This window comes from Bos indicus x Bos taurus, chromosome 14 (assembly GCF_003369695.1).
Source record: "Bos indicus x Bos taurus breed Angus x Brahman F1 hybrid chromosome 14, Bos_hybrid_MaternalHap_v2.0, whole genome shotgun sequence".
In the NCBI taxonomy this organism is placed as follows: Eukaryota; Metazoa; Chordata; class Mammalia; order Artiodactyla; family Bovidae; genus Bos; species Bos indicus x Bos taurus.
This window is the reverse complement of record NC_040089.1, coordinates 81,386,535-81,406,741: the sequence shown is the minus strand read 5'-3', so window position 1 is coordinate 81,406,741 and position 20,207 is coordinate 81,386,535. Positions and strand designations below refer to the sequence as shown.

Sequence of the window (20,207 nt, the reverse complement as noted above, 5' to 3'; positions counted from 1 at the left end):
CAAGTGGAAGCAAGTAAATATGAAAAAGACAAGACAGGACAAATTCTGAAGTTGTTAGAAGTGGGCAGGACATAGTTGGAAGGTTAATGTTAGAAAAGATAAAAACATTCCATTTCCTGAGGCAGGTAGAAACCAGATTAAATGAAATGGTAGGTGTTGAGGGGGCGGTTAAGCAAGTGCAGTTTGTGTGTGGAGGAGGGAAATGTGAAAGGACTGCCCGGCCACGCTGAGACACGCGTTGGGAGTGGAAGTCATGACACAGCTATAGTGCATGTCGTCAGCAGAGCAGACTCAGGAGACCTGCGTTTGAGGAAAGCCAGTGTTGGTGTGATCAAAGAAGTCTGAGGCATTCTGTTATTTTTAGCAGCTGAGCCGTTTGTAGTCCTTGAACGTGTTGCTCGGCTCTCGGTGTGTTGCTGCTCCACTAGCGTGTGGCCTGGAAGCGAGTTACCTCCTGAGCCTGTTGAGCACGGCCCTCACTGTGCCCGTGTTCTCCCACGGGCCGTGGGCCAGTGTGCACAGTGAGGGTTGTGACCCGTTAGGCAGGCAGTCATGAAATCAACTTGTAAGCTTTTTGTTTTTAAATAAAACAATAGGCAGTATCAGAATTAACACATGTAATAAGGGTAGGTACAAGTTGTTTTGGTTTTATTTTTTAGTTTGTATATGTGACTGTGTGTGTGTGTGTGTGTGTGTTCACTTGGGATGTAAACATATTTCTTAGTGTGGTTTGCAGTCAAAAAAAATGGAGAAGCCAGTGCTTTCAGACCAGTTCACCTTTCACATAATACTTGTAGTGCCAGAAAAAAGAATGAAGATTCGTGCTTAAATTTAAGTCCTATTTCTGTGAAACAGAATCTTTCCCCCAGTTCTTCCAGCATTGGTAACACCTAGTGTTAACACTGACCGTCCTGTTGCTTCTGCGCCTTCAGCCTCGCAGAGGAGCCACGCTGCTTTTTGCCCACCAGTTTAGAGGGCATAATTACTTTAATCAGAAGAGAGTATGGTCCAGTCTCTCTGTACTGGGGACTGTGATGTCCATTGTCTGTGGTTCTGCCTTGAGTTGGAATAGCTTTGCTCTGCTGTTGTTCTGGTAGAGGTTACCTCTGTGGGTCAGGCTTCCACCTCCTTAGAAAAGTTGTCTATGAAAACTTGAAAAGGGGAAAGTTGGATTTCAGGTAATTTACCGTTTTTCCTTAGGCTGAGAAAGATGGTACTGGAGAGTCTGTGTCTCTTGAGACAAGTAGTTGAATTCTGCTGTCCGCCTGTGCCTCTAGCCACTGTATCTGTGAGCCCTGAAAGTGGTGCTCAGCAAGCAGCTAGCTAAAATAACCCACTGTAGATGGCAGTGGAGTACAGACTGAATAGTGGTCTGTCTAATGCTAAAGCCCACACATCCCTTTTCCTCTGTAAATCACAGAGCTGGATCTGCATGACATGTCCCTCTTCCAGCAGGTGGGCTGCCCAGTGCCTCCAGCTCGGCAGCTCTCCCCTGGGGTTCCTGCTTAGTGCTCTTGCCAGAGTGTTTGAGGCCTGTTCCCATGGGAGGAGTAGGAGCCAGGGGGGCTGGGCGCCTGGACTCCCCCCAGATACTGTGTCAGCCCCAGGGCAACCCTTTTTCAGCGTGCACTGCATTGAATTATAGTGATGAAAATTGAAAACAAGTTTTTTTTTTGTGTAGACTATGCCAGTTGCGATGGCCTTATTGAGAGATGTTCACAACCTTTGTCCCAAAGAAGTCTTAACATTTATTTTAGACCTAATCAAGTACAATGACAACAGAAAAAATAAGGTACGTTACTTTAATGTTAATAAAACTAGCCAGTGGTATTTTGTTTTCAGAGAAATATTTAGACTGTGAAATCATTGTTGTGTCCATGGGACTTGAAATTTCTAGAGATAGAAACATACAAATATGATTTATTATAATAACCAGATATCTGAAAACCAAGATTAGTTGATTTTTAAATGTTCCTTATACCTGTTATAAGGTGCAGAGAGTAGCACATCAAATTTTGGAAACTCACCTGACATCGATTTTGGTGAAGTCTGACAGCCCAATTTTATTCTTATTCCTTTTTTCTTCTGTCAGAAAACAGTTCCTCTTGGATAACTTGTTCATTGATGAATTTGGCTCGTTTCTTTTTTTTAACCATAATGTGTGTTTTATCCACAGTTTAGTAAATAGCTGTTGAATGCCATGCTTCAAAAGTTATTTCACCTTACTCATTATCATTCTAGCAATCGGCAAGTGTTTTTGAGAATATATGCTGTGCCAGGCAGTGTACCACGTTAAATAGAAAAAGAAAGGCATGGTGGTTGCCATCTCACATTTCATTTAAAGTAAACATGTATTTGGGACTTACCTGAAGGTCCAGTGGTTAAGACTCCTCGGTTCCACTACAGCGGGTGTGGGTTCAGGGCCGGCCTGGGGAGCTAAGAACCAACATGCTGCACAGAGCAGCCAGAAACAAACAGAAGAACTGTGGAAGAACTGCTGTATGTATGACAGTCTGATTCTGGGCCCTCAAGGTTTCAGCCTAATGAGAAAATCCAGCAAGTCAGCAGCTAGGCCTCTTACTGCTGTAGTGCAGGAATGGAGGAGCGGTGGGGCACTAACAGTGCTCTGGTGAGGCGCGTGTGCGCAGACTTCTGGAGAGAAGGTGGTTGTCCACAGGAACAATGGAGCTGCAAATGTTCTTGCAGAAAACTTACAAACATTATTTAAGTAATCTCTGAATACAAATGACCCTGCTGATAGAATTAATTTTCTTGCTCCATGTTCAAATTTCTAGGCCAGTACATCTGATTTCCTGAGTTTAAATCAAGTCAGCTGGGATTGCTTTCGATTAAATTAGTCTTCTGGGAATTGACTGGGATATGGATTTAGAAATTTCATTCATTTCGGGGGATAGTTTCCTCCATTTTCTCTGCTTCTTTTGCTACAACTCCTATTCTCTTCTACACCAGCCCTCCAGCTTCCTTGTGCATTCTTTCCTATTTTTTAACTTTTTTGCTCAAAATTTCAAGTTTTTTTTTTTTTCCATTTTATATTCCAATTTAATTTTGATTCTGATTGCCTGCATATTTCTTTCTTTTAAACATGTATTATGCTGTTGGAAGGCATATCATTGGTTATTTCTCAGACTATGTTAATGATAACTTTTGAACTTTTTTCCCTCTACTGGTTTTCGTTTCTTTGCACATTCTTATTTCCTCCAAGCTGCTTTCCCCGCTTTGTTCTGGTCTCTATGTTGATGCTTTCTGCACATATCTGGTGACCCTTGGTTAGATGTCTTAGTTGAGAGTGGAACACAGAAATAGCTGATTCGAAACTCTGTATTACCAGCACGATTTGTGAACTGCAGTCTTCCTTTTAGACGTATCTGGCTAGATCACTATGAGCGTGCCTTACATGTAGTAAACATTCGTCAACAAGCTAGTGTCTTCAGTTCCATTCTTCAGTCGCTCAGTCGTGTCCGACTCCTTGAGACCCCATGAACCACAGCACGCCAGGCCTCCCTGTCCATCAGCAGCTCCTGGAGTGCACCCAAACCCATGTCCATCGAGTCGGTGATGCCATCCAGCCATCTCATCCTCTGTCATCCCCTTCTCCTCCTGCCCCCAATCCCTCCCAGCATCAGAGTCTTTTCCAATGAGTCAACTCTTCCCATCAGGTGGCCAAAGTACTGGAGTTTCAGCTTCAACATCAGTCCTTCCAGTGAACACCCAGGACTGATCTCCTTCAGAATGGACTGGTTGGATCTCCTTGCAGTCCAAGGGACTTTCAGAGTCTTCTCCAACACCACAGTTAAAGAGCATCAATTCTTCAGCGCTCAGCTTTCTTCACAGTCCAACTCTCACATCCATACATGACCACTGGAAAAACCATAGCCTTGACTAGACAGACCTTTGTTGGCAAAATAATGTCTCTGCTTTTCAATATGCTATCTAGGTTGGTCATAGCTTTTCTTCCAAAGAGCAAGTGTCTTTTAATTTCTTGGCTTCAGTCACCGTCTGCAGTGATTTTGGAGCCCAGAAAAATAAAGTCTGACACTGTTTCCACTGTTTGCCCATCTATTTCCCATGAAGTGATGGGACCGGATGCCATGATCTTAGTTTTCTGAATGCTGAGCTTTAAGCCAACTTTTTCACGCTCCTCTTTCACTTTCATCAAGATGCTCTTTAGCTTCTCTTCACTTTCTGCCATAAGGGTGGTGTCATCTGCATATCTGAGGTGATTAATATTTCTCCCGTCAGTCTTGATTCCAGCTTGTGCTTCTTCCAGCCCAGTGTTTCTCATGATGTGCTCTGCGTATAAGTTAAATGAGCAGGGTGACAGCACACGGCCTGGACACTCTCCTTCCTGTTGGGCGCAGTCTGTTGCTCCCTGCCCTAGTGGCTAGTGTGTTACTATTAAGTAAGTCTCTCTCACTCTTTTTTCCGATATGTGACTCTACGCCAAAGGACAGTGTTGAATACTTACCTGAAAACTTGCTTGTCTTTGCAGATAAATTATGTTTTTAAAGTTATATTTTATTTCATTCACTTTTGAAAAGAAGTGTAAATTTATCATCGTCTCATAATTGTTTCTTGGCTTAGTTTTCAGATAACTATTATCGTGCAGAGATGATTGATGCCCTTGCCAACTCTGTTACGCCGGCAGTCAGTGTGAATAATGAAGTTCGAACTTTGGATAACTTAAATCCGGACGTGCGGCTCATTCTTGAAGAAATCACTAGGTTTTTGAACATGGAAAAACTTCTTCCAAGTTACAGGCACACCATCACTGTCAGGTATAATGATTCTTCATATTTGCTTCTTAAAGTTACTTGCTTTTATAATTATTAGAGAAATTTATTTTCATAAAAAATAGAGAAAGTAAAAAAAAAATCTAATATGAGTCTACCATCCATGGGTAAATTATTACTCTTTTGGAGAAAGCCTTCTAAATTTTTTCCTGTGATAACTATATCAATTTTTAATTTTTGACATATATATATTTTTTATATTCTACTTATGTCATGAACACTTCCTCATGTCATCGGAAATTATTCATAAGCATCTGCATAAGCTTTTATCCCATTGGATATAGTTTAAACATCCCTCTATTATTAGGCTTCTTTTAAAATTTTTTGCTTCTCTCATATTTTTTGTAACATGACTATCAACAGGTTTTATCTGTTTCATTAGGAATTTGCTAAAAACAATTGATGATTTACTGATTCAGCAATATAAAGTCTTAGCTTTCCATATATGTTAGTGAATAAACTATGTTTGTATCACTAAAATTTTTAGAAAGAGTACTTTATTTAAGTTATATTTTATGCTAAATACATTTTTCTGTAGTGTGTTCCTGTTATAAATATAATACCTGAAATTAGATTTCCAAAGTTTTGAAATGTGTTTTCTTTTAATAGAGTTTTTTAGAGTCATTATAAAAGCCGAGTGTTAAAGAATTAAAAAGAGGATTCAGATTACATCAATTTTTCAGTTTATTGTTACAGATTATTTTAAATTCCTAGGAAATAAGTTTAATTCAAAATACTTTAACAAAAGTATTTAACTATAAATCCTATTTTCCTAGTTGTTTGAGAGCCATACGAGTGCTTCAGAAGAACGGACATGTGCCCAGTGATCCATCTCTTTTTAAGTCTTACGCAGAATATGGCCATTTTGTGGACATTAGGATAGCAGCTTTGGAAGCGGTGGTTGATTACACTAAAGGTGATGCTTTAGAAATATATGCTTATATCATTTTAGAAAGAATTGTTTACCATTTACTATTTAGTCATTAGCATTTTCATAGTATGTGCATACAGATATCTTGATTTTTAATTAACTCACTGATTTAGAATTTTTGGTAAATATAGAATTCATATAAGAATTTGTAAATGGGAGAAAAGAATAAAATTATAGATAGATACCTTTGGTCTTTCCAAAAAGTCTGTGCATCATTCTGTAGCCTTAATGAACATGTTATTTCAAGATATCTTGGAAGAAATTTCTAATTATATAAGAATTCAAGAAAACATTTTGTACCTGTCAGAAGTTTTCTCTGCAAAAGTCGAAGAAGAGCTAACAGTCGGGGACTTCCCGCACGGTCCAGAGGCTGAGACCCCATGCTCCTAGCACAGGAGCCTGGCTTCCATCCCTGCTCAGGAAGCTGGGTCTCACATGCCACAGCGGGGACCCAGCACAGCCAATAAATACATACTGAGGGGGAACAGGTGTGAGTGGGGACTTCAGGAGAGGGGTAAACAAGGCTTCATGAAGCTGGAAAAAAAAAGAAGGAAAAAAGTGAATAAGGGAATATTACATATTCAGAACATTGTCAGAAATACAGAGGGGAAAGTACGTTGAGATAAAATATTAAAAAAAAAAATTGTCTTGAAGAATAATAGGCGGAAGAAATAATAGGATGTATCCTATTATCCAAGAAATAATAGGATACTTTGAAAGAGTGTAAATGAGACTGACCTAAGCTAGACTCTTATGAAGTTTAAAATTTTAAAATTAAGGAAAAGTCTGTAAATTTCTAACTATTCCTAGAAGCGTCAGAACCCATTTATTGTACAAGGTAAAAAAATAATGTAGCCTATAAATTCTTCAGAGTATGAAGAATTCGAAAGACAGCACAGGCCAACATGATGTTTAGGGGAAATTACGATCTAAGATTCTCTGCTTTGCTAAATTGTTGTTCATGTATCCTTGAAGACCTAGAAGACCATATCCTATATGTAATATTTTTAAAAACAAAATTCCTGGTCTTATTCAGTGGTCCCCATCCATGCTTTCAGTGCAGGGGGCACAGGTTTGACCCCTGGCTGGGGAAGTTCTGCATACCATGGAGTGCTGAAAAAATTTTTTCCCAAGAAAATTTTCAGCTGATCTGGAGGTGAACCAAAATAATAACTCAAGATTGATGAAAGTGTGATATGAAATTCCCAGTGAAATGCCAGGCATCTGTTCCTATAAACTAAAGAGCTAAGCTTAAATACTTGTTAACATGTAAAATTTAATGCAAATTTCAAAACATAGTCTTAAAAAATAATATGCAAATATAAGAAATGTATAAATCTAAAGTTCCAGATGATACTAAAATGTGGGGAATAAAGAAGTTATGGTAATTTCTTATCTAACTGTGTAAAGAGAGGATTGCTTAAATTTTACATATTAAGTAGAAGAAAATATACGCAAATCCTTATATTTTTGTGTAAATTTCAGTAGGAATACTGCTTCTCAAAAGAAATTATAACAGGGTAAGGCAGAAAGTGAAGAGGAGCTAAAAAGCCTCTTGATGAAAGTGAAAGAGGAGAGTGAAAAAGTTGGCTTAAAGCTCAACATTCAGAAAACCAAGATCATGGCATCCGGTCCCATCACTTCATGGGAAATAGATGGGGAAACAGTGGAAACAGTGTCAGACTTTATTTTGGGGGGCTCCAGAATCACTGCAGATGGTGATTGCAGCCATGAAATTAAAAGATGCTTACTCCTTGGAAGGAAAGTTATGACCAACCTAGATAGCATATTCAAAAGCAGAGACATTACTTTGCCAACAAAGGTCTGTCTAGTCAAGGCTGTGGTTTTTCCTGTGGTTGTGTATGGATGTGAGAGTTGGACTGTGAAGAAAGCTGAGCACCGAAGAATTGATGCTTTTGAACTGTGGTGTTGGAGAAGACTCTTGAGAGTCCCTTGGACTGCAAGGAGATCCAACCAGTCCATCCTAAAGGAGATCAGCCCTGGGATTTCTTTGGAAGGAATAATGCTAAAGCTGAAACTCCAGTACTTTGGCCACCTCATGCGAAGAGTTGACTCATTGGAAAAGACTCTGATGCTAGGAGGGATTGGGGGCATGAGGAGAAGGGGACCTCAGAGGATGAGATGGTTGGATGGCATCACTGACTCAATGGACGTGAGTTTGAGTGAACTCTGGGAGTTGGTGATGGACAGGGAGGCCTGGCGTGCTGCAAGTCATTGGGTCACAAAGAGAGGAAAAGAATGGAAAATATTAGAAATTAAATCCTGAAAATAAAGGTTTTCAAATCATAAATATAATACTTTTTTAAAAGGTAAATGGAAATAGTGAATTTTGTTAAAGTTAATCATAGTACTGGTTTTTATAGCTGTTTTTTATGTTGTACTGAAAAGTTAAGGCTGCTCTTAAATAAACCACTTGGGCAGCAGCGGTTCACTGTGTGATTCAACTGAGACACCGTTGAATAGCAAACCTCTGTAATTTGATCTGAGCATCTAGAAACACACTTCGATTTAAACACATTTCCATTTAGAGTTATTCATCTCTGATTTAGGGCTCTAATAAATTACACTTTTGTCTTATGTTGTATTCGCCATTGATTTGAACCTAAGTGGAAAATACATGGTTGGTCCTGTTTTTGATGCTTTGACTGCATAGATGGCACAGCTGTAGATGGCACAGATGCAAGTTGTAAAACTTGCAAAGTAGCCTCTTGCATTAAAAATGTAAGAAATTGCCTACATCCTTCATTTCTGATCAGAGACCTGGCTGAGACAGAGCCCTACATAGTAAGTGTGAGCTCCTTGCTTGTCACGTGTTTAATGTGTGACAATTACCACAAGTACGTTTCCTTGTTTTTGTTTTCAGTGGACAGGAGTTATGAAGAATTGCAGTGGCTACTTACCATGGTTCAGAATGACCCTGTACCCTATGTAAGGTTAGTGTTTTTGTGCTATAATATTTTGTTTTTATAAATCATGAAGTAAGTAATTTCAGAAAATTATACATGGAGTTAAGTCTTAGTTTTTGAAAATACAGGAGTACCTTATTCAGGTACTCATGCCGTTTTTTATTTGGTTTGCCTTTGGAAAGATACTTTAAAAGATATATTAATTCCCTGAATTTTACACATGATTTCTATTGTAATTTAAAGAAGAGCTTATGTAACCCTTTTTAGTACACATGGGAAAATCCCTTATGTATCAAAAAAATCATAAAACCTCTTTATCAATTGATACACTGTATTTTGAAAGTAAATAAGAACAGTGTCTTGTTGTGTCCCATTTGTTCCATTTCTTGCTCATATAAAATCCTAATTTTTAATAAATGCATTTAGGATCAAAAAATGTAACACAACATTGTTAAAAATTTAGAAAATAAGGGAAATTAAAATTCCAGTCCTGACTTAGTAACTATTTTCATTTTTGTATTCTCTTCATTTTGTTCATTTCTGCTGCTTGCTTTTGCAAAGTAGGATGCTTATAGTGTATTTAAGCAGGATTAAAACTTTTTACTATATCTGTTTTCCTTTCTTTATACCTAATAGACTCAAATTTGTGTTCATTTGTTGTAATAATTCAGTTTCATAAAATGAAATTTGAAAGCTGGAAAATAATTTAGATTTTAGCCATTCCAACTGGAAACGAGAACATAGACCCAGAAGCCTCGTCTTGCTCAAGTTTGCACATCACTTGGCGGGTATTTTCTTCTGAAAAGGCAGACAGATCCACTCTGCCTTTTAACCTCACTGGAGCGCGTCGCGCTGTGAGGCACACGTAGGTGATCTCAGCTCCTAACGGGGAAACCTTTGAGCAGCAGTTGTTTTTCAGGTTAGTTGTAGCAGGTTCCTGGTTAAGCCACCTTGTGTATTTCAGTGTTTTAAGCAATGGTTATTAAAAAATATTCTTTGTACAGTTTTGCTGTTTTTATTTCATGGTTCTTGATTTGTGATCTGAATTTTATTATAAATAATTTGTCCTTGGATTGATATATATATGAAGGACCAGGTTGATGTGGACAAAAATCTCATAATCACCCGTTCTGAAGTGCATGTTTACATGAAAGAGAGTCGGCAGGAAGCCAGCCTCGTCTGTTTTCTGGTAGAGCTCATGCATTTGAAAGTTTATAAGATGCTGCTGATGGCAAGTAGGACAGAAATTATAAATGTAGCTTGTCATGTGTTCATTTATGTTTTCAAGTCACATCAAGAACTAACATTAAGGCACATACTTCTGACATCTCAAAACTGCGTTTTGAAGACCATTTTATATAATATTTGAAGTTGTATTTCTAAATTAGATACTATACAGTCTGATTGCTTTTGAAATGTTGTGGAGCTCATGATATTCAAGTTTCAAGAACATTTATTTATACTGTGAACTGAAAATCTATTTAAAGATACATTCGTGATTGTATTTGACATGTTTACTTCATAATTGATACGGTTTATTTCTATCACCAATAGGGAACCTCTTAGGCTTTACTTCATATCATCCAGCTCATAGTTACAGTTAAAAAAGGTCAGCACGTCTTTAAAAAGCTTTAATAGCAGTGAATGATTACAGGATAGGAGTGTTACCACATTAATGGCATTGTATGTGTGTTACTTGGTGTCTTGGGACATCAGTCGCTATATTTTTTGTGGGTTTTCCCCCCTCTGGTTTTTATACTTTGAATAGAAACTTCGTCCTTTTCTCTGTCATCGTTACCTTCTCTTTCCTCCCTCCCTTCCTCTCTGTCTCTGTTGAGGTATAATTGACAGTTTCAGGCACACAGCATATTGATTCTCTATTTGTATAGTTTGAAAAATGATCACCATCATAAGTTTGGTTAACATCCATTACCATACATAATTACAAGTATTTTTTCTTATAGGAACTTTCAAGATCTGTTCTCTTAGCATCTTTCAAATATGCAACACAGTTGTTACTAACTGTAGTCACCACGTTATCCCCTCATGACTTACTGTATAAGATGAGCGGGGATTTGTACCCCTTGATCCCGTCCACCTGTGTCACCCACCCCCACCCCTGCCTCTGACAGCCTCCGATCTGTTCTAGTATTTACACTCCCGGAGTACCCAGCATATAGAACTGCTGTGTTCTGCTGTTAACGGGATGGGATTCTTAGTCTTAAAGATAGGCAAACATTTCTATTTCTGCTATTTCTGTCTCTCTTAACATCAGTGACATTCATCTCTCCTGCCTCAAATATAGCATTTTATTTTTATGGCTTTTGGTTGATTTTTAAACTCCTAATAGTAAAATGGCCTTTAATAAGAACTGATTCTTTTAAAAAGTACAGATTTTTAAAATTTCTCTCTTTTAACATTAAAAATTCTTTGTTATTGTATATATCAGGATTACTGATTTAGATAGATCACTAGAGTTAGATAAAGCTCTGCAGAATTGGGGGACTGAAACCTTAAAATTTGGAGGAAAAGAAACTAACTACGTGTAATTACCCCTTTATGCTTTAGAGCTACGTTGAACATCATCTCTATAAGGTACTTTCTTGAGTCCCTGCTCCAGGTTAGGTTCATCAAGTAATAATTGTCCATAAAATCCTACAGTTGTTCCTTTACCCCGGTATATACACACTACCCATGTATATAAATATTAATTTATAGTTTAAATTTTTTAGCCTGTGTCTCCCCCATGGGAACATAAATTTTAAAAAGACAGAGACTGTTGTCTTTTGCCACTGCATCATAGCGTTTAGTATGACACCTGTATATGGTTAATCACATGTGTGTTAAGCAGGTGGTGGTCATGTGTATTACATGTATTGTACTTTCCCCTTCTAATCATATATATGTTTAACTTAATTCATATGTTAAAGAAAAGTGATTTTATCTCTGTAGTGACAACTGTATGTAGAAAAAAACTTCAAGCTGTTGAATAATTTTTAAATGTTTGTGAAAGTTCTTAGTCTAAGAAGAGAGGTGATAAAATAAGATGGAGAAACTTGAGATAGTTTTCAAATGTTTTTATTTCACAGTTAGCAAAAATTTGATTTTTCTTTATCTTTCAGACATAAAATTCTAAATATGTTGACTAAAAACCCACCCTTTACTAAGAGCATGGAGTCTCCCTTATGCAATGAAGCGTTGGTAGATCAACTTTGGAAACTTATGAATTCTGGTAAGAGAGCAGTGGCTTTTAAAAAAGCTTTTTATTATTGGAGTTTTTTCATTTTATTTTTTTTAAGGAGACTGCTTACCGTACTTACCTTCACAGTGGTGGCTGCAGTAACATGTGCTCAGGGCATAGCCACACACTTTGCCCCACAGGGTAGTTGAGGAAACAGAAATACTAATTTAGTGAGAGTGTCTCAGATGTTTAAAGATCTATAAACATGAACTTGCACAGTCTTACTGTTATGTTTATTTCAGAAGGTCACAGAGGGTGGAAAAATAAGTCTTCTTTCTCTTTTCGGTAGTCCTCCTGGTGGCCTTTCCCAGAGGTAACCAATTCCTCGCGTACCCTTTTCAGGGCGGTATACAGTGTTAGCTTTCTACACCGTAGAGACCATGGCATCTCATCGTCACAGTTTTAATTTACATTATCTGAGTGCAGTCAGGAGGCGGTCAGTGCTCCCAGGCATGAGCTCTGGAACCAGTTTGCTGAGGATTAAACCTCAGCTGAATGACTTGCTCTCAGTGTGACTTGTCTAAGCCCATGAATTTCTCATTTTAAAATAGAGGTACTTCTGCAAACTGAAAATTAAATGAGTTATTATTTGTAAAATGCAGTAACTAGTTCATATTAAGTGCTTGAAAGGTTGTTACGCTAACATACTAATGATACTATGTTGAGTACTTCTCATATATGTGAGCTATCTAGTTTCTGTTTTGTAAAGTGTTTATATTCTTTGACATTTTTGTTTAATTGAATCACTGATCTTTTCCTGTAGGATTGTAACTGTAATATATATGTAAAGAAAATTTGCTTTATGTCTCCGATATGTTGAAATTGTAATATTGGCTTTGATTTAAAATTCAATCTAAAGCTAGACTGAAAGTGTTTGGCTTAGAGAGAAGTTGCTACAGATAGATGGTGAGGGAGCAGTGGGTATTTATTTTAATAAATATGTTGCTTTACCTTCTCTCTAAAGTATTGGAAGATAACTTGCTTGCCTATCTCATTAGTGACTACTTCATGAACTTGTACAGGATCATTCAGCAGTTAAAATGTGACATGACAACCCCCTCCAGTACTCTTCCTTGGAAAATCCCATGGGTAGAGGAGCCTGGTGGGCTGCAGTCCATGGGGTCGTGAAGAGTAGGACACGACTGAGCAACTTCACTTTCACTTTTCACTTTCATGCACTGGAGAAGGAAATGGCAACCCAGTCCAATGTTGTTGCCTGGAGAATCCCAGGGACGGGGGAGCTTGGTGGGCTGCCGTCTATGGGGTTGCACAGAGTCGGGCACGACTGAAGCGGCTTAGCAGCAGCATGTGACATGAACTGTACTGTGTTGAGTATATTCTTAGCAAGAATGCATGATTCCATGATTGTGAGGGAGTGCAACTTGACAGACAGTCATAATGAAGTACGAAGTCACATGTCACTTCTTAGGGAAGGTTTCATGGGCAAAATAAATGTGTGTTTAAGGTTAATGGGGCAATCTCTATTAAAACGTTTGAACTCCATTGGAAGATGGTGGTTATACAAATTCAAGCTCTGATTGATGTTTAGTATTTATTTTTGCTAGTGTTCAGAATAAAGTACAGTTACTGCTTTGGTTTGGAATTCTCTGTGCTAATAATCTAAACAGAACAGATCCGTGAAGCCATCGGCATAAACAGTTTTTGCTCTTGCTCTTCAGATGTGTAAATAAAGGGGACAGAACAGTATGAACAGTGGGAATGGCTCAGATAACGGAGAAGGTTTTTTGTTTTTTTCTTTTTAATGTTTTTGGAGAACATTGGGCATTAGACAGGGAAGACTGATTGCCTAGAGAATTCTGGTTTTTACTCAGCAGCAGCATTCTGAAGACTTGTTATTTAATCTGCCATCTACCCCTCCCAACTCAAATCACTTAAATGGCAAGGAACACTCATGTATCCCTCCCCCGTGATCCTTCCCTCAGGTAGCAGCTGCCCTTGGATTATCATTTGCAGTTATGCTTTGGGACCCGCCCTGCTGGCCTGAGCCAGAGAGGCAGTGCTCAGGGTGGATGGTCTCTGCTCAAATCAGAAAGTATCTGAAGACAAATCCCTCAGATCACAAATCTGATCTTAGAAAAGATCATTCCTTCATTTTCTGAGGTGATTGCTTTTAACGCTGATCAAGGCACCGTTTTCAGGACGTTTTTCTTTTCCTTGGTCGTGCTTATAAAATCTTGATTCCCTGACAAGGGATTGAGCCCATGAACCCTGCAGTGGAAGCTTAGAGTCCTAACACTGGACCGCCAGGGAAGTCCCGAGGATATTTTGCAGTAAACTCGTCATTTTGATGACAGAAGCCTAGAAATGTGTACAGTTAGGCGCCACAAGCATGACTGTCGTGTGGTCAGTCTGATCTTCCCATCCATCCTTTCTGACTCTGCCACTTAATGCCACTGTAAAGTGACAACCATTTTAAGATTTTATTCCATGGTTTTAAAATACAATGTTCTCATTTTTTTCCTGTTTTATAATTTTAACAGAAGCACTGCTTATTTTTTAACTCCATCCTATCAGCCTTAAGTTGTAATATTTATAACTCAGATTTTTGAGGAGGGGAAACAGTCAAGGTCCCCCCATAAGAATAGAGCAGTGCTGCCTCCTCCATCCAGATTGAAGGCCCTGAAGCGTTACCGACCCAGACCCAAAGCCACACGGAAACACACAGGAGCGGCGTGCCTGCTCTAGGGGCTGGGGACTCTCAGCAGCCTTCATGCCCCGTGCCGTCTCGCAGTCCTCAGCTGACCCTCAGGAACAGGATGCCCCGGCTCATCAGAATATACATTTCCCACCTGCTTTTTAAAACTGAGATAATGCTTCTTTAAAAAAAACTTTTTAAGAGTTCCTACTCCGTTTCATGACTGGCTTCAACGTCGTCTACAGTGTATAAAGATTCCAGAATCGTTATTTGCAGTTGACGTAATTGGGCAACACTCCCCTCCAAGCTTTAGCCTTATTCCAGTCGTAAGTGCGCCCTAAGCCGTTCTGGTTTCCTTACTGACAGAACGTCTGAGGTGGGCGTCTTTTCCTGCTCTACCCCGAGTGGCAGACACGGAGGGCTCGCTGTTTCGGCAGCCTTCATTCTGTTCTTCAGAGGGCTGATTTCCTCCAGCCTCTGTGATGAAGGTCCAGGAATCCGATCCCTGTCCTCTGTGGAACCTTTCCATGTGTGAAAAGCATGGAGGAGGACAGTAATGAGGGCCCCCAAAACATGGGGCAATTTCAGTCCAGTAAAGTGTCCAGGTATGGATATTCCAGAGAAAGAAATGGATTTCCAGTGTAAAATCCTTACCTTCTCTCTGTACTGTTCCCATTTCTGGTTTCTCTCATGCTTCTCAGAGCTCTTGAGCAGTATTGTGCATCTGCTGTTACCTTACCACATGGTAGCAAAATCGAAGATGTCTCAAGTAAGACTGACAGTTGTTTCCTGATGTGCAAAGTGCCTAATACAGAGGAGTATATATAGTATGAGCTCTGTAAAATTGTGACTCCTCTGACGATTGAAAGTACACACCCATGTTAATGTCATAGTTACTTACGTGTTATGGTTGCTGTTCAGTTGCTAAATCAGGTCTGACTCTTCTGCCATCTCACAGACTGTAGCCCGCCAGGCTCCTCTTTCCATGGGATTTTCCTGGCAGGAATACTGCAGTGGGTTGCCATTTCCTTCTCCAGAGGATCTTCCTGACCCAGGGTCTGTTAGAGTATATCTCATGAAAATCATTACTTGATTGCAATTTATTTACTTATTCTAATATTTGTTGTTGAAAACCACAAAACTTAAAATTATTAACTGTCATGAATTTACTGTAGCAATGTCTTTCCTTTTTGTGCCTCTTTTTTAAAACATTGTGGTACTCTTCTGAAACCCTCGTTCTTGGCCAAAATTATTTATGTGGTTTATTTTTCTTGTCTAGAAGAATATTTCTTCTCAGCTGTTTTGAATTCTCTAGGTCATTTTAAATTCTGGCTAGAAACCATAGTCATTATCTGACCCTAGGTGATAATCTCATCCTGGCAGCTCTGTGTGGTGGCAGTGCCCACCTGGAATGCTCCACTGGGACTGAAAGGCGAGCGGGAGGAGTTCTGGCGTTCCCGGGCTCTGGTCCGCCATTGTTGTGGGGTGAGGTATACTCTGAGACCACAACCCCGATTTCAGAGGTGGAAACACGGATACTCATCAGAGAAGCTGAGAAGTCTCTCAGCCGCCTTAGACTGAGTTTCTGCAGATGCAGCTTTCCTCTGGCCAATACAAGTTACCATCTCTGTTACCAGCCTGTAGCCATCTCTGCTGTTTGCTGGTTTGTTTGTTTTTTTTTAACACGTTCCTAGTAGAACAGCACAAATATGTAGGTATTGAACAGACACTTCTACAATAAATCTGAGATTAGACTTGTGTTGTTTCAAATAGTCGTAGGGTTTCTTACCATATTTAAAATCTGAAAGTAGTAAATTTGAGCATTAGAATTTGTTTCCAGTGTGGGGTTCAGTGGGGTTCATGAAGGTTCTTGGTGTACCATCTTCCTAACATGCTATTAAAGAAGAAAATCGGACAAGGTGAACAGAGAATGAATGAATGTGGACCAGTTCTGACTCTTTGCGACCCCGTGGACTGTAGCCCACCAGGCTCCTCTGTCCATGGAATTCTCCAGCCAGAATACTGGAGTGGGTTGCCATTCCCTTCTCCAGGGGATCTTCCCAACCCAGTGATCAAACGCAGGTCTCCTGAATTGCAGGCAGATTCTTTATCATCTGAGCCACCAGAAAAGCCCAGTATAAGTCTAATACTCCAAAAATAGTATTTTTTTTTTCTGGCTTTAAATCTTCCTTTTAATTCCTCCTCCTTGGTTAACTGCTCCACGTTCATTCATTCCCTGTTCACCTTGTCTGATTTTCATCTTTAATAGCATGTTAGGAAGATGGTACACCAAGAGCCTCATGAATGCTACTCCTGGAAACAAATTCTAATGCTCAAATTTATTACTTTCAGATTTTAAATATAGTAGGTGTCTAATTTTTATTTCGTAGGAGAATGAAAGAATTAGATTTTTTTCAGTTGTAAAATTCAGTATTTCCTTAGAACATTTATGGTTTCTGTGACTGTGTAGGTACCTGGTATTAAGGTAGGAAGCATCTTTACAGTAGAGGGCTTGCCACTGGGGCCTAGGGCAGTAGGCAGCTCCTTTTAGGCATCATAACCCTCTGTTCCCTTCCGTTTGTACAGGTTCTGGACATCTACACGTGTGGATAGATGTGCACGCTGACCTTTTGTTATTGCTGTTGTTTGTTTCCTAGGCACTTCACACGACTGGAGGTTGCGGTGTGGCGCTGTGGACTTGTACTTCACGCTTTTTGGCCTCAGTAGACCTTCCTGCTTACCCTTGCCAGAACTTGGCTTGGTCCTTAATTTGAAAGAGAAAAAAGCTGTCTTGAATCCAACCATCATTCCAGAGGCCATAGCAGGCAACCAAGAAGCTGCGGTGAATCCAAGTAGTCACACACAGCTAGTTGGATTTCAGAACCCTGTAAGAATCACATGTGATACGGAAAAAGTATCAATAGTTTTATTATTTAGAGCTCCAAAGAAGAGAATTGTTTCTTTAGAACTAGAGGATTTGAGAGCCACTAACAGCTTCTCGCACCATTTTAAAAAGTGCTGGCTGACACTGTCTCAGCACTTGACAGTCTCTAAAGAGCTGCTGACAGCTGCCTACGGCAGCGCAGCAGGTGCTGTGATGCCAGTCCACCCACTGCTCGTGATGACAGTGACTTTCTGTGCTGGAGCCTAAAGTGTCTCCTTTGAGTAGTAGAAAATTGAACATTTAACCAATTACATATTAACCGAACTTGTCTGTACACAGGACCTTGACTTTTCTCTTTTTTTTGCTACTTTGCATTAATAGCGTCATTCTAAACATTTGAGAAGTGCCTGATGACTGCTTATTGAATCATTAGTAAATAAGTAGATAATATGAATGGTCCAGTGAACATGTAATCTGCTGATTGGGGGAGGAGAAATGCATTATGTTTTTTTTTAGTTTATGTATATGTATATGTGTTTGCTTTTACAAAAACTTTTATTTCCAACTATGCATTATGAAATTATGAGACTTTATTGTAGAAAGACCTTCAGGATCCATATCAATTATTTTACTGTAATTTAAAGAAAGTTTTCCAGAAGCCTCTTGCTCATTGGTGACACAATGTCCCCAGTGCTTCAAGCTTCATTTTTCACCAATATTTAGACCAGATTACTTGCCTGGCAATACCCTACTGGTGTTTTGACACTTTAAAACGTGAATTTCTCTTTATGCTAGTTAGTAATAGTCATTTAAAAGAAGTTATTCACCTAGATTTCTGAAATATAATCATACTTATTTTTGTAAATTTAAAATGTATCCTAGAGTTCAGGTTATATAAAGTAACACAAATCTTTTCATAGAAAAAAAAAAAGTCTCGTTAAAGAGCTCTTTTGTATCTGACTATAAGCCAGTGGAAATGAATGTTTCTAATTCTTGTCCATGTATGTTGATTGATCCACTTTCATACTTGGAGTCTTCCAGATAAGAGGGGAAAATAACACCAAAATGTGTATGCTCTGGGGAAAGTTGAAAAGTTCCCTTTCATACCTCCCTTCTCCTCCCAGAAAGACCAGCAGACGGGGAGGGGAGGTTCGTTTCTAGCCCGTTGCTGACAACTTTCAGGCACTGGGCGTGTGCTAATCTGCATGGTTGCTGTAGGTCTTAGTTTTCAGCTATAACATGAGCTACTTGTCTTCAGGAATCTAATTTTAATCTTGAATATTGCCACAGGAAGATGATCACCTTGCCAAGGAAGCCTCATGTAATATGTCAGCTCATCAGCAGGGAGTGAAGAGGAAGGCTGACACACCACTGGGGTCCCCACTAGAGCCTGGTCAAATACTGGAGAAGAATGAGGATAGCAGTAAAGTCAAACTCAAAATCAGAGTAAGACATACAGGCTACACCTGTATGAGCAGCGTAGGGCGCTCACCTTCTTGTACACCCTTGTGACTACTCGCAGTGGTTTTCCCTTCGCAGGAACAGGTGGGACAGCCTAAATCGTAAAAGAACTCAAGTGTCCATCTAAGACACTGCAGCCGATGGTCAGACTTCTGTTGCCACACGTGTCTTCTCTGTCTGGGGGAGGAGCTCTGTGTGCACAGCCTGCGCAGCTCGCTGCTTCTCGCCACGGCGCAGGGCAGACCTCAGCCGCTCGTGCACGTCCAGTCGTCCCCAGTCAGCTTCTGTGGAGGCTGGGCTGCGTCATCTTCTCTTTCTCTTAATGCTTTCTGGGAAGGAGACCACTTTTCCTTTTAAATGTTTTGGGGCTATATCCTGCGGCTTTTCTGCTGCCTCTCCTGAGAGCAGAAATCCAGACATAAAGTGAAACAATGGCTCCTTTCCTCCTTTGTTTTGTTTGTGTTGTAGTTTTCAAGTTCTCAAGACGAGGAAGAGATTGATATGGATACTGTTCATGATAGCCAGGCATTCATCTCCCATCATTTAAACATGCTGGAAAGGCCGTCAACTCCAGGTAAGACGGTGCACTGCGCTCACTGGGCTGGTGGAGCGGCCGCGTGACACCACTGTGGAGGTGTGCTGCCTTATTGTCGAGAGTAGCTGCACAGCTCAGAGGCGGCCAGGATGAAACACAGGCTAAAATACAGTATAAAATACAGGCTGTACCAGCTGCCTTATTGTCGAGAGTAGCTGCACAGTTCAGAGGCGGCCAGGATAAAATACAGGCTGTACCAGATAACACATAGCGGCAAAGGGATACGATTGTTTCAAGTATTTCTTTTGATTTTCTACTTTGTTTTGGTTCTTTTTAAATATTTGGCTTACTTCTAGATTTGTTTTTTCAAAAATCCATTCATCAGATTCCTTCCAGTAGCTTTAATTTCTGTTTTTTGTTTCTTTGTTTTTTGAGGTTTAGACTTAACCTCAAAATAAAATAAGAGATCAATTTTTTTTTTAATAATGTGACTGTAATTATATATAAAACTTCTTGACTACAACTAATGCAGCCCGTAACACAACTACTTTATTTTCTTGACTGCTTGTTCCATGTAACATGTCATATTATATTTTTGCATACATCTCTCAAACATCACAATCTTTTCTATGGAAAACATTACCTGAGGCAGTACCGAGCTGATACGTTCTAATTTACCTGTTATTTCCCTGTGGGCAGCTATTTGTTTCAGACTTTAATTTTATGCAAGTGATTCTCTCTGAGTGTCTTCATACAGAAGT

General features: G+C 39.5%; 1 protein-coding gene across 7 annotated transcripts in view; it reads left to right on the top strand.

The window, feature by feature from the left end:
- TAF2 (TATA-box binding protein associated factor 2) overlaps positions 1–20,207 on the top strand; it is an 88,320-nt gene that overhangs the window by 47,266 nt on the left and 20,847 nt on the right. For 3 of the 7 annotated variants that reach the window (XM_027561680.1, XM_027561679.1, XM_027561684.1), the window contains 8 exons: positions 1,682–1,792; positions 4,603–4,796; positions 5,588–5,727; positions 8,627–8,696; positions 11,792–11,901; positions 17,224–17,453; positions 18,741–18,896; positions 19,380–19,485. In XM_027561680.1, the coding sequence (XP_027417481.1) occupies positions 1,682–1,792; positions 4,603–4,796; positions 5,588–5,727; positions 8,627–8,696; positions 11,792–11,901; positions 17,224–17,453; positions 18,741–18,896; positions 19,380–19,485 (1,117 nt within the window). The other 4 variants (XM_027561681.1, XM_027561682.1, XM_027561685.1 and 1 more) reach the window with 2 other exon arrangements.